Source organism: Nelumbo lutea, chromosome 1 (genome assembly GCF_056320005.1).
Source record: "Nelumbo lutea isolate HS-2025 chromosome 1, American lotus-T2T, whole genome shotgun sequence".
Taxonomy (NCBI): domain Eukaryota; kingdom Viridiplantae; phylum Streptophyta; class Magnoliopsida; order Proteales; family Nelumbonaceae; genus Nelumbo; species Nelumbo lutea.
Genome location: NC_142684.1, coordinates 88958025 through 88972327, shown reverse-complemented (window position 1 = coordinate 88972327; position 14303 = coordinate 88958025). Strand labels below are relative to the sequence as shown.

The 14303-nt window shown below is 39.0% G+C and overlaps 1 protein-coding gene and 2 pseudogenes across 1 annotated transcript; all 3 read right to left on the bottom strand.

Moving 5' to 3' along the window:
* Window positions 1-869: 869 nt before the first annotated feature.
* LOC148876007 (protein TOPLESS-RELATED PROTEIN 2 pseudogene) lies at window positions 870-5041 on the bottom strand (annotated as a pseudogene).
* A 1174-nt stretch (window positions 5042-6215) lies between these two features.
* On the bottom strand, window positions 6216-8424 carry LOC148876006 (protein TOPLESS-RELATED PROTEIN 2 pseudogene; annotated as a pseudogene).
* A 56-nt stretch (window positions 8425-8480) lies between these two features.
* HPY2 (RING/U-box superfamily protein) lies at window positions 8481-12743 on the bottom strand. The gene is made up of 7 exons (XM_088965909.1): window positions 12513-12743; window positions 12358-12429; window positions 12158-12268; window positions 11918-12028; window positions 10477-10616; window positions 9025-9116; window positions 8481-8892 (listed from the first exon to the last, which is right to left on the bottom strand). Exons 1-7 carry the CDS (start codon window positions 12606-12608, stop codon window positions 8756-8758), a joined length of 759 nt encoding a protein of 252 aa, XP_088822035.1. The 5' UTR covers window positions 12609-12743; the 3' UTR covers window positions 8481-8755.
* Window positions 12744-14303: the final 1560 nt, after the last annotated feature.

The following is a 14303-nucleotide window of genomic DNA, read 5'->3' as shown; positions in this document are numbered from 1 at the left end:
GAAAATTCCTGATCATTACTATGATCTTTTGGGGGTTGTGTCAAGTCAGTCCCCGAACTTCAAAACATGTCTATGTAGTATCCCAAATTTTTAGAATGTGTTTAATAGGTCCCTATTGTTAATAGTCCACCGGTTAATTTGTGAATTATAGGTTATAACTTGTACATTTTGTGATTTTGCAAATGACATAAATTGCAATTTGCGATTTTGCTTAGTGACTTGTGATTTCACAAAATTCACATTTTGCAATTTGCTTACAATTTCACAAAGTCAACCTTATGCAATTTGCGATTTGGCAAAGTCATCCTTCTGTAATTTGCGATTTCACAAAGTCTTCTAATTGCGATTTGTGATTTTGTAAGGTCAACTAACTTCAATTTGCGATTTCACAAAATCAACTAATATCGATTTGTGATTTTGCAAAATCAACTAATATCGATTTGTGATTTTGCAAAATCAACTAATATCGATGTGATTTTGCAAAATCAATTAATATCGATTTGTGATTTTGCAAAATCAACTAATTTTGATTTATGATTTTGCGAAATAGCAATATGAAATTTAATACATTACAAATCTTCTCATCGCATTTAGAGTCATTGCAAATATAAAGCACTTCATTGCACCACACACACGCATTGTGCGATAGCGAATTCTTAAGAGCTAAAGTTAAATTCAGTAATTTTTCAATGTAAAACAAGGAGTTTTGTTGGAAATTTTAAAACCAATTTTCAAAGTACAAGTGAGTGTTTTTTTATTATGTAATTAATCAATCAGACACTCGATGTATTTAATCTTTATCCATGTCGAAGTCCAACATGCTTTCCTCTTTTCCCATCCATCAATGATTCAATGCCCCTCATGCATAGCTATGCATCAACTCTCCATGATAGAGCCTGAGAAAATGCAAGGCCAGTTATTTGTTTCTAATGCCCCATTCAGTTTGGTTTTAACCTCATTAATCCACACATTGTATATTTGTATTGTTGAATCTTCATCCCTATGGTCTATTGTCACGGGGTTAATCAGTGAGGCCCCATGCGGCGCTCGATGGGGTCGAGAAAGCCTACGAAAGCAAGCAACAACACACATCAGGCAACAAAAATGCACACAGGTTAGACAAAAGGTAACTTGTATTGCATTAATCAATGGTAAGCACAAGCACCCAATACAGTGTCGAGGGGATCTCGTGCTTAACCTTTACACGCTCATGAACTCACTCGACTACCTACCTCCCCTCAAAGAGTACGTTAAGCTTTTGGGGGAGTGACAGTAAGAAACATCAAAAGAATGAAAATTCATACTATGTATTTACAATAACGCCATTGGCGGTCTCCCCTTACAAAATACATGCGTAGCCCACCCATGACACCCATGTTGACACCTTGAAGGTACACGGTTGGCACTCTGATGGCTCATGGTAGGTGCTTGATGGCGCGGCAAAGGAGTCACTCGTGACATTCTCCCCCACTCAATTCAATCTACGTCCTCGGAGATCGGCTTCGGCTGGTCCCTTAGAGTCACTACTGCGGAAGGAAGGTTCTTCTGCTGCTCCCGAACCTGCTGTCGTCCAAGGCTGAGGTGTATAGTCTTGTAGCATGGTTGGGTTGGCCTACTCTGTTGGGGTTTCCTAGGGCTAAGTCCTTTCCTAGCGGCCTCAAGGTATGTTAATAGCTGATTCGACTTGGTTATTGGGTAGGTTTGGGCCAGGTAAGGGTCAAAATGATGGTTTGGATTGTTGGGGTGTTGGTTACCATGAATATTTCCCCAAGGGTGACTCACAAGGCTCCTACATGATTCAGTCTGAGGGATGGTGCAAAAGTGGTCCCTAGGCAGCTTGGGTGGCGCTCGCTTTCCCCTGTGGTTGTGGTGATAGGTGATGTTGAACTTGGACACGGCCTTGGGTCTTCTACTTTGCTTGATGGTTGTCGACGCGCATGAACTCTGTTGTTGGAGAGGTGTAGACGGCTGGATGGCCTACTGTTTCCTACTGCTGTTGTAGTTGTTGGCTCGAGGTGCGACTTCTTCAGCTTGTAGAGTGGGGAACTTCTTTGCTTCATTCATGTTGGCGTTGAACAAGACTTCTCCATGAAAAAGTTGTAGTGCAGAAACTTGCTTTCCATGAATTCGGGTAGAAGTCACAACTGGTACCATGCAAGGGGAGCGCTCATCCAAGATGCACAGAGAGTTGATGTGAGGCAGGAGCGCGGTTTCTGCTTGTCATGAAGTCCATTCCCAAGACAACTCGAAAGTCATCCAGGGGTACAACTGAAAGATTAATCTTGTCTGTCCACGGCCCAACTTGGAGGTCAACCCCCCGAGCCGTGCCTTCAATCGCCTTTGCCCCGGAGTTCACGGCCTTGATCCACCCTGTCTCTTTCACGGTGTTCAGTTGCTTGGCCTCGGCAACTGAAATGAAGTTGTGGGAGGCCCCTGTATCAACAAGGGCTTGAGTCGGCTTCTCGTCGATGAGGATGTCTACATACTTCAGCCCCCTTTGGGCTCTCTTTGGCCTTCCATGATTGGCCTCTTTCTTCACCATGGCATTGAAGAGTTGAAGGGCACCCACTCTTGGCGCCTGCATAGACTTTTCCTCATCACTTTGCTCGTCATCACTGAGCTTGGCAATAAGGGCATTGATCTTCTTCTTGGTTGGGCAGTTGCGAACCAAGTGATTTCCCCCACAAAGGAAGCAAGAAATTGGGGACCCAGCGGTTCTGGGCTTGTAATGGTGTTGAGGGCCTTGCTCTCCTTGTGGCTTCTTCCTGTAGTCTTGTCTTGCTAGCTTGTTGAAGCTGGAGTTGTCGTACGGAGGGCGTGAGCGACTTGCTCCCCCACTCAAATTAGGGGAACGCGGGCTTTCTGGCTTAGGAGCTTCTTCATCTGACAAGCTGGTCTCATTGAGTTGCTCCGCCACTGCCATTGCTGTGGCGAGGTCCTGTACGTTGCGGTGTTGGAGTTCTAGCTCGGACCATGGCTTCAGTCCATCTATGAAGTTGAACAGTAGATCCTTGTCGGACATGTCCGTGATCTCCAAGGTAAGGACTGAAAACTCTTTAACGTAATCGTGGAGTGAGTCCCCATGTTGGAGTGCTTTCAACTTCTTCCGCGCCAAGTACTCCACGTTCTCTGGGTAGAATTGCCGCTTTAGTTCTCGTTTGAATTCAGCCCATGTCTCAATGGTGCACGTACCCCGTTCAATGTCTTGGCATCGCATGCGCCACCATAGCATAGCAATGTCAGTCAAATACATGATCACTGTACGAATTTGTGTTAGGTCATCATCAATGCCAGTGGCATGGAAATATTGTTCCATCTGCCACAAGAAGTGGATTTCTTCTACACGAGATGAGCTGGATGTTAGAAGGAGAGGCCATGGCTACTTTCATGACCATCCATTCAGCTTTCATCTCATCCACCTGGTCTTGGATGTCGGATCGAGATGAGCTCCCTTCTTGTCGAGATTTTGTTCCAAGGACTTCCTTAAGGGTTCTATTCAGGACGTCTTGGACCTCATTCATAATGCCATTTAAACGGGCTTCTAGCTCCACCATGGAGCTCTCAATTGTTTCCACATTCAAGTGGATTTCTTCTACATGGTCACGCATCTTCCCAACAGTCACTTCACAGCGAAGGATGCATGTGCCGAAGGCAGCAAGCGTATCAACTGACTTGTCAGGCTTGCTTGTCTTGGATGTGCGACCCTTTGGGGCCTTCTCTGCAGCGGCTTCATCGCTTAGAGACTCATCAGTCTCCCTTGCATGGGCAAGGCCATGCCTAATCTCGTCGGTGAGTTCCTTGTTGTGCTTCATTGCGCCACCACTAGTGTTGCTATGCAAGGGTCACGAGCGTTGAGGAGCAACCTGCTCTGATACCAACTTTCACGGGGTTAATCAGCGAGGCCCCGTGCGGTGCTTGATGGGGTCGAGAAAGTCTACGGAAGCAAGCAACAACACACACCAGGCAACAAAAATGCACACAGATTAGACAAAAGGTAACTTGTATTGCATTAATCAATGGTAAGCACAAGCACCCAGTACAGTGTCGAGGGGATCTCGTGCTTAACCTTTACACGCTCATGAACTCACTCGACTAGCTACCTCCCCTCAAAGAGTACATTAAGCTTTTGGGGGAGTGATAGTAAGAAACATCAAAAGAATGAAAATTCATACTATATATTTACAATAACGCCATTGGCGGTCCCCCCTTACAAAATACATGCGTAGCCCACCCATACTGACACCTTGAAGGCACGCGGTTGGCACTTTGATGGCTCATGGTAGGTGCTTGATGGCGCGGCAAAGGAGTCACTCGTGACACTATGGCAATGATATTGTTGCCCGAGGGTGGAATGTCAAGAAGGTAGCTGCAGGAGGTGGCAGAATGAAAGTTGTCATGACCTTAAAATGTCATCAACTTGAATATGGAAGGAGACCTTTCCACCAGACAGACATAACATAAGAACCATTTGTTAATAATGCAATGCATGCAGCTGACTCAAGTGAGTTGGTTTTGCTTGTGTCATTAGTCATAAGGAGTCAAAAGAGTTCCCTTTATTGGCTTTCACAATTGTGGGGCAACAGATGTGTGTACTTGCCAGCTGGATTCTGTTCAGTATGCTGTCGTTTTCACAACTTATGTGTACCACATTGGAAGCAAGGGCCAATACGGCTAGCCTGAGTTTATGTTATTAGCTGTACCATCTTACCAGTTGTCATGGGATCAAGCAACTAGAACTTTTAATTAAGCTGAGTCAGTGATATCAGGTAGCTTCCAGATTTTAATCTTGTCAACATCCTCTGGGATTCTTGGCTTAACATCTGTTGTTCTGCTACTGTCCATGGGAGCAAGGCTACTAACAGATAATGCAGGTGGTATTCTATCAGAATGTTCCAAGGTTGACACTAATGGGGAAAAAACATTGGCTATAGGACCCAATGGATTAACAATTGGAGGCTTTTTTATTAATTGACTCAAAAGGACCTCGAGATTTGAGCATATTCTCCCATTCAAACTCCGATTGAGATGATTCAAGATGCATTGGAAAGATAAAGAAAAACTCTACAACTTTCATGTTATGTGTTTTGATAGATTCGGACTGCATTGAGGTCAAAATCGAGCCGAAGTCTAAGCCAATTCGTAGAGAAACCCAGCTCACAGCAGAAACCAAATTCGTAGAGAAACCCAATTCATAGAGAAGCCTTGCAACGACCCAATTCATTGAGAAAGCCTAATACGAATTTGGCATGCATGAATAAGAATCATCAAAGAATCCTATCAGATTCAATTTTCAACTGTATTTCTAGAAAAGGTAAAAGTGACTAAGATTACCAATTAAGAGATAGGAATAGATTATATCTAATCTAGGCATTATCTATTAGAGAACTAAACTCCCAATGAAGAAATAACTCCTTAGAGGAGCATGAGACAGATCCCTCCTAAGTCTATATAAAGGGGGCGGATTAACACCCAAGGGCACCATCAAATCCTCCAAGAAAACTACAACCTTCAAAGAGAGCAATCAACAACTAAGGAGGAAGAAGCAAAGTTGGCCCCTTTTCATTTGGAAATTGTAATTTCATCATGAAGTATCTGTAAGGTTTTATTTTTTGGTTGAAGGGTTAGGGAAGTTTTGATTTTATAAACTTTATGAGATTTAATTGATTTTTATTTCAATTCATTGTTTATAAGTATTCATATGTTTTCTGCAATTTCTTGTAAAGATTATTTTTATTGATTAAGCAAGAAGGGCCCATTGTTCATTCAATGAGAATAATCTATGGCTGATTAAACTTCCAATTTCGTATATGATTGGTAGGTTTAATCATGATGGAAACTAACATAAATTAATTGCAAAAAAGTTTTCGATCTATGTTAGGAAGATATATGATCTGGTTTAAACGGTCCGAGCTTGTGAGATCGCTGACCAGAATTGGGTCTCTCCCCTCTTAATGCTATTACTAAATTAAATCCTAAGAGTTTGTTTATGATTGTCTATTAATAAGAGAAACAATTAAAGAACTTGTTTTGATTGTCGAATAATACAAATAGAGACTGACTGTTAGAGCTTGTTAATGGCTATAATCAATTTATTCGTAAACACATGAATTTATACTTGCATCAATGATCAATGATAAAGATCAAAATTGAACTTGTTCCTTCAACCAGAAGCGTCCACCGATTTGATCTTTGCTTTTTGTTATTTTCTTTTATTTCATCTTATCTTCCTTATCTTCACAACCCCCTATTTCGTTTACTTGGAAATAAATCCACCCAATTCCTGTAGAGACAAACTTGCTCATCACTATATACAAATTATTCACTTCGAGCAAGACTTTTTACCTTTGGTTAGATTTGACACCCACCATCGGACAATACCAAAAGAGCATTTTCTGAAACCAGTTGTGTTCCACAAGAGAACAACCTTGTTCCATCTGCACTATATGCCATTGTGGTGCACTAAAGTCCAAGAGCATCATAATCCACTCTAGCTCCCAAAAAATCATATAGCCATGCTTTTATCTTTCCATCAATTGCAGTAGAAAAAATAAACTGGATATTCTCTTTGTAATGAAAGCAAACAGAATACACAGCAGCTTCATGGCCTTCAAATATATATTGCCTCCGCCCAGCTACAGCATCCCGGACCTTAATTGTCTTGTTATCACCACAGGTGACAGTACATAGTTGCTTTTGGGGATGAGAAAAATCAATATCATTAACACCACAGATATGACCAATCTCTAAATGTTGTCTCAGTTCTCTAGTTGGGTTGTACATGTATATTTGAATAATATGCCTTGAAAATGCAACACCAAGTATGCATCCATCAGGGCCCCAACTACACGATTGACGGATATTGTTGCAGCTTTTATCAATGCAGTCTGCTCAGACATCAAGAAAGTCAAGATATCCCAAACCTTGAAAGTTGTGTGCTAGCCTTTCTCGAGATGCAACTCCCCAGATTGAAATTTCACCTATATTTGTACCCACTAGAAGAAGCTGTTGCTATGGATGGAAATCCATGCTCATTATGTTGGACCCTTGATTAAGTGTCCACACAACAGTTCTAGGAAGGTCATCTTGAGAGTAGATATTTGGGTACAAATTTCACCTATATTTGTAGAAGCAGCCTGTTGTAGTGGATGGAAGTCCATGCTCATTATGTTGGACGCTTGGTTAAGTGTCTGCACAACAGTTCTAGGAAGGTCATCTTGAGAGTAGATATTTGGGTACAACTTTCACCTATATTTGTAACCACTAGAAGTCTGTTGCTGTGGATGGAAGTCCATGCTCATTACGTTGGATCCTTGGTTAAGTGTCCGCACAACAGTTCTAAGAAGGTCATCTTGAGAGTAGATATTTGGAGGATGTGTGGCACCAGAAAAATGGAACTTCATCAGGTTAACCAATGCAGATCTGCTTCATCAAATGCTCTGAATCAGCTGATTGATAATCCACTCCTGGAGTACTAGTAGGAGACTAGGAGTCCATCTGAAAATATCAAACTGAAAAAAAGGAAGTATCAATTGTTCGACACATGATATGTAATTATTTTTTGTATCATGCGTGTCAATATTTTAAACCTTGGTGAAAAACTGAAAATTGACAAAAATATAATCATTTTTAACAACACGGGGGTTTTCCTTTGCTATCATGAGATTAATAGGCATTATTCCATCAAGAAAAAAGGGGAAAGAAAAGATGAATAGGCATTCAGAAAGACTGCTTAAACTGAGATTCTGCATTTTCTAAAACTAAATTAAATTCACCTTACAGTCGTAAACTGATGATGTAAGCCCTTCTTTTGAATGGTTGGCCAATATTACAATACTGACTATTAATTCCGAAGGCTGTATTTACTTGTGCAAATCTGAACTGGATACAAATTTTGCACCGGGTTCAGTTTTGCATCTATTTGTTTGTAACAATGATTTGCACTCCTACCTGAAACAAATTTTGTACTTACAACAGTGCAAAGTTTGCATCACCTCACTCCCACATCAATTCTCTCTTGTATAAAGTGGGGACCACATCATCTTGCTTCTTCTCCACTCTCAAACAAATAGCCCTCCTGCCACCTCCATTCTCATTCATATAAAGTGGGGACACATCATTTTACAAAGTCAACTCTGAAGCAAAAGTAAACCAGAATTTACGCTCACCCTATTTGCACTCCCATGCATTTACACTAGTGCAAGTGAGATTCACACTGCAAACAAACTGAGACCAAATGTTTATCAAAAAGAATGACAAAGAAGCTTCTATAAAACAGGGGGTGTTGATCAAGTGAATGACCCATCAAAGAAAAAACCAAGTAGATGTGGACAAATACAGGTTGGGTCTTTAGTACTTGCAAGTGATGGTTCACTACTTCACCTGATGGGGATTATAATTTACTTTGCCATCAATCATCACTGCCATTGCTCTTAACAATGGAGTGGACAAAAATTTGTGCTTTTTTTTATCAGTGACATAAATTTGTACTTTGCAGAATGCATTGCATGGATGGCCAAACTTAATAACAGTAAAAGGTGTCTATTACACTATTTAAGGCCACTGCTTGCACATCATAATACAGAATACCCAGACAAGGGAACAAGCTGTGAATATATTGCATTATATTTTGGAATTTAATGGCCAAAGGAAAATTAATGCTTACAAAAAAGAAGGAACCTAAAAATTCATCATTTCAGATGCATCACAGTGCCATCTAACTGCAAGCATTATCCATTCACTCCAGAAACGGCCAACATCAGTCTTCTTCATCAAGTGCAGTGAAATCTTCTACAACACCAGGCTGTGCAGTAGTTTCCTTGCGAGCTTCGTCAATTTCAACTAGCAATAAGGGATCACACACCACTCTTCCTGCCTGCAGAACTTTGGGACAACCTGTGTTTGGAACAGAATACAACCAAGGTTATATAGGAATACAAAATAAGCACAGTTGGATTTGAGCAGGAGGTTGATATACTTGCTACTACAAGATAAGCACAGTTAGAATTGGGTAGTAAGTTGGTGTACCTGCAACAGGGCATTGAGGGTTTCCACCTCTGGAATTGGACTTTATGTAGTGCATCACTGATTTCTTGTCATAAATATGCTTGCAGTCCATACTGCACAAAAAACATCCAAACAAAGCTGAAAATTCTGTTTAATAAAATGTTTACAGTGGCTCAATGAATAAGCCATTTGTAAAAAGCAAAAGGAAAAAAGAAAAGAACAGAAAAAAGGAACACTCTGCTTGGATGAATATATACATATGTTCATATGCATGCATATGGAGTGGGTTCCTAGTCATACCATTTAGTGAGCTTCACTAAATGACCCAGAAATCTTCCATGTGGCAACATATTTTGGGGCTGAAAAGAAATTCCCTTATTCCTCTTCCCACCCATTTTTTATGGGAAAAACTTTTGGCCCAAAGGCTTTGCCTTGTGCTCAAAACAAAGCCTCCTTGATGGACAACTTTTAAACCTAAAAGCTAAAAATATGAAGGACTGCTACTTACTGACCAAAACTCCAATACAAGGTTGGAAATAGGTTGAATTGGAATGAAGGATTGAATATGTGGCTACAAACTACAGTGGGTCTCCTACGGCCTACCTGATGGAAGGTGGCCATAGGAGCTTGTGTAGGGGAGCCTTGTGTCTGATCTGATTAGGAAACCTTTTCCCTACATATTATATGTAGGAAATTAGTTGGGTCTTGATTTCTCAAGGACAGTTTTGCCCATTTGATTTAGTAGCAGACTATCAGTAGTGAAAAAGAGTTTCAAAGGAAAATTATATGTAGGAAATTAGTTGGGTCTTGATTTCTCAAGGACAGTTTTGCCCATTTGATTTAGTAGCAGTAGTGAAAAAGAGTGATGTGGGGCAGATCTATTAGGACAGAAATTCACCAAATAGGTGGAGGATGATATGGTTTAGAAATAAACAAAGCAACGCTGGGGTTGGGCAAGACTTGGGTTGAGGGATCATACAAGCCCAATTCAACCTGAGCCTAACAACACATACCAAGTTTTAAATATATAGTTGTATAAGAAAATAAATAGCAAGAAGTTCAGTTTAGAGGCATGAATGTTACTTTGGACATGAAAAGACAAGTTCAGTTGTCTGATCTCTCACTGTTCATTATCAGCTTTTGTTTCTATCATAAACTAATCATAAACTGACATAACATATAGACTGCAATGTAATCTGTTATGTAACTTACCAGCCTATAGAAACTCCTTTATGTGGCTATGTAGGAAACCAGTTTCCATGAACATTTTTTACTGTATGTCATTTATAGGTTGGCAATTCCAATAAAGGCAGTTTAAAAATTACAGTATAATTGCTTGCATAAAATGAACAAAATAAAAAACTATTCTCAAATCTCAATTATTAGCCATTTTTCTTTGACCATAGTAAAGCCAATGTGAATCCATTACAAAAAAAAAGTCATGAGGCACTTCTGGAGGGAATCAAATAATACCAGCGTACAGGATCTGCCAGTTCAATAACAGGCTTTCCACTTAATGGGCATGTGGTATTCAAAAGGATGGTCTGAGTATTGGTCATGACGACATCCTCCTGCTCATCACCTGGCATTGGTTGACCTGCATGATGAACATTCTGCAGCAAAATAATAAGCACGGCTAGAATCTATATGGCAATCAACATAATAACCATCACTTAAGACTAAACGAGCATCTCATAGGAAGAGATACAACCAAGAGAACCAGGCCAGAGTAGGTAGGTATGAAATGTGCATAGCATACAGCCACAGAAAAAAAAGGACAGAAAACTAGAGAGTGCAACTTTAGATGAATACTTCTCATTTGAGATATTAACAGTACTAACTACCTATTGTATTAATAAAGGTATCAAGTGGTGACAAAAAAGAATGTCAGAGATACAGGTTTAGGTACATAAAATGTGGCAAGGAATTGGAACAACCCACATCACCTAATCCATATTTTGCTAATAATTATAGTGAGGATTTATTGGGAAGAAAAAAATAATGAGTTAGAGTAAGCTCTACGGTATCATTGGTCAGGCAAAAAATTTTACTATTGGGTTGACCATTCTACAGTGGGAGAAAAACTGCAACAGCTTTTCAGTAACATTTTATCATTTTTTATCAGCTTCAGTAACATTTTATCATTATCAGTTAAAAAGAATCATGACACCATGGAAAGAGCATGGATCATGGTAGTAGATGTGTTCATCATTGCTATTGGCTTTCCTATTCAAAATACCATTTCCACTAGCCTTCTTTCAAACCATGGCCATCACTGCTTTGCTGGAATTTATAAAGATGCCAAATATCAGTCACCTTGACCGGACAGAATAGGAAGGCCAAGAAGAGGGAATTAATGAGATTCCAACAATAACAGCTAAATCATATCAGAAACCTTACAGGCACAGAAGAATAGAGTACAATGCCTTAAGTATGTCAGAAGCCCCATTTCATTTTGCTAACTTTTTAGTGTGTTTTATTCAGAGTTAGTAGTGCCCAATTAGGAGTTTCATGCTGGAAGGTTTTTGCAATATCAGCAGGATAAGGAAAAGTGTTTCAAATTGAAATACTTAAACTCTGAAGTATATTCTAAAGTGTGTGCAACTCTGTAATGCAGCCCTTTTTCTAATCAGTACCGGTATCATGTCTTCTTTTTTTTTTTTCTTTTTTTGATAAAACCAACAGAAATTATTGTTAAAATAAATAAACATTACAACCAGAAAAGCATTTAAAAACAGAAAACTCCTGATTGGAAACCATATAACACTCCCAAAACAGCCTCAAACCAAATCAAAGGTAGAGTATACTGTATACCAAAAGTTGGAATAAAAAGAATCTCTAGACATGTCTGAAAATTGTGGAACAACATGGCATTCAAACCATTCCATACTAAAATTTCATTTTAACTCTATACCCATATAGCTTCCTTGAATTGCCGAAACAAGATATTGTTTTGTCGAACCGAATATGAGTTGGCCTTGAGCTTTCTGACCTCATCCTCAAGCAACTCGTTAAAATCCGTCATCTGTAATGAGAACATGGAACCAATAAATAAATAAAAAACTTACAACTGAAGGCAATGAAAAATGAATGCATGAAATGTTATAACATCGGATTAAATCAATTTGAAGGAGAAACAGTGGGAGAAAAGAACCTCTTCTCTGGGTTGGTATTTGTTACCAACGGATTGAATGGCGGATGACAGATGCGAACAATCATCAGAACATGCTAACAACTCAATAACGGCTTCTTCAAGCTCCTTCACCTGTAGCACGGAACAACTAAACGATCGCAATTCAAGCAAATCCCCTCCAACACTGCACTGCAGAGTTAGGGTTACATCAGTTCAATTACCTTTTGAGACTGGTTATCCTTCTCTACGTTGACTGCGATTGCCTTCATCGTAGACAACGATTTTCGAATTTCCTGAGACCAAAAAGAAAGGAACTACCATTAACACTGAGAACGAGATGATCAGAGGTTTTAGGTTTTGTAGAGGAGAGAATTACAGCAATTAGAGCTTCAGTGTCGGAGGACAGTGTAGAAGTTGCAGTTCTGATTCTGCCAATTACAGGGTCGCCATGTGAAACAGAGGTTGACGCCATTTACTTCCACTTCACAAAGATCTTCCACTGGTTCAAGAGAGTGAAATCGCTGGAGCTCCTTTGCGAAAAGTTTGGAGGGAAAGACCAGTGAACGAGGTAATTTTACAAAACCGAATCGAATCATTCATGAATAGGGCTGCAAACGGTATCCATTTTGTCCGAATTCAAATTCGAATCCGGTGCGGTTAAGACCCAGATCGGTCCCGAACTCAAAACCCCTAATGGGTTAGATTTTTAAAAGGGTAAGTTACAAACACCCTCCCTATACTATGGAGTGTGACACAAAAGACCCTCTTGTACTTTGTTTTGCGACAAATACCCCCTGTACTATGTACATGAGACAAAAACCCCCTTCCATTAGCCTTCCATCTAAAAAGATGAGAAGTTACGTTGCAATATTTTATAATCCCCATACTGACCAAGCTCTGAGTTACAGTAGCAAGTGACATCTCACTCACGAGTTTCAATCACAAGGGCGAAATACCTTGGTTATTTATGATGTCCTACTTCGGTGAGTGATCACTATTAGGGGTTATCACTGTTAGTATCAATTTTCACCTCTTCTATAGTTATATTAGGGTTAAGGCGACCTCCAATACATTAGTATTGACATTGGTATTGAACGAAATACCTTGTTTATTTATGGCAATGAATGAAGACAACTAGCATGCCTATAGATCTTTTGTTTTAAACTTCTTTTCAATTTTTAAAAACTTAACTTCAATTAAGCCAACAACTTACATATAAGTCTTGTAAATTGGTATCTGTTTCTTTTTTTTTTTTTCCATTTTTTACATCATGTGAGTATGAAATTCTTATTCTCCCATTACAAGTAGTGCTACTACAAGCAACCCTTTTTTTTTATTGGAAACGGTTACTGCAAGCAACCCATTGTAAACAATATCAACAAACCATTTTCTCTAATTTTTAGTTCATTTGATATATATATATATATATATATATATATATATATATATATATATATGTTAATGTTCAACTTATTTTTCACCTCATAGTTTATCATAATAATACCCTTTCTATTGTCCTTCCATGTTAGCTGAACTGAACTTATAGAACTAAGTTCTGTAGTCGCATGCAGTGTTTTGAAAAATATTTGAGGCTTATGTCAAGGTGAATTTCAAGGAGAATGCATTGTGGCAATACCTAATAGTATAAAGAACATTCCTCATAACTTGAGATGCCTTTCATGTGTTTATACTTTGTATATATGTACACCACTACCTATTATGCTTGTACATTTCTATTGTCATTTTAAACCATTATTAAACATTTAAATATCTTTAATAGTTATTAAATGATTTGCAAGATTGTTACAACTTTCCTTATAGCTTCTAATATTCATAACTCCTATGATGATATCCTTAGAGGGTGTTAATTTTCATTTGGCTAAACATATAATGTAGAACAAACGATGTAGCATCTCTAGTAATAAATGAATGGTGTTTGGTGGTGTAGCAACCATTCATAGTGTTATGGTTTAGTCTTTTTTTTTTGTGTTTTCAATTTTTTTTTTGTATATTATTCTTCCTAGAAGGAGCAAAAGTTATGTGTAGCTAATTTTAGGTTGATTAATGTTCATGAAGTTAATTGAACTTGTTTGAAGTTTTCTCATTAATGTTAATCTTCATGAAGTTTTCTCATTAATTTTAATCTTCACGAAGTTTTCTCATTTAA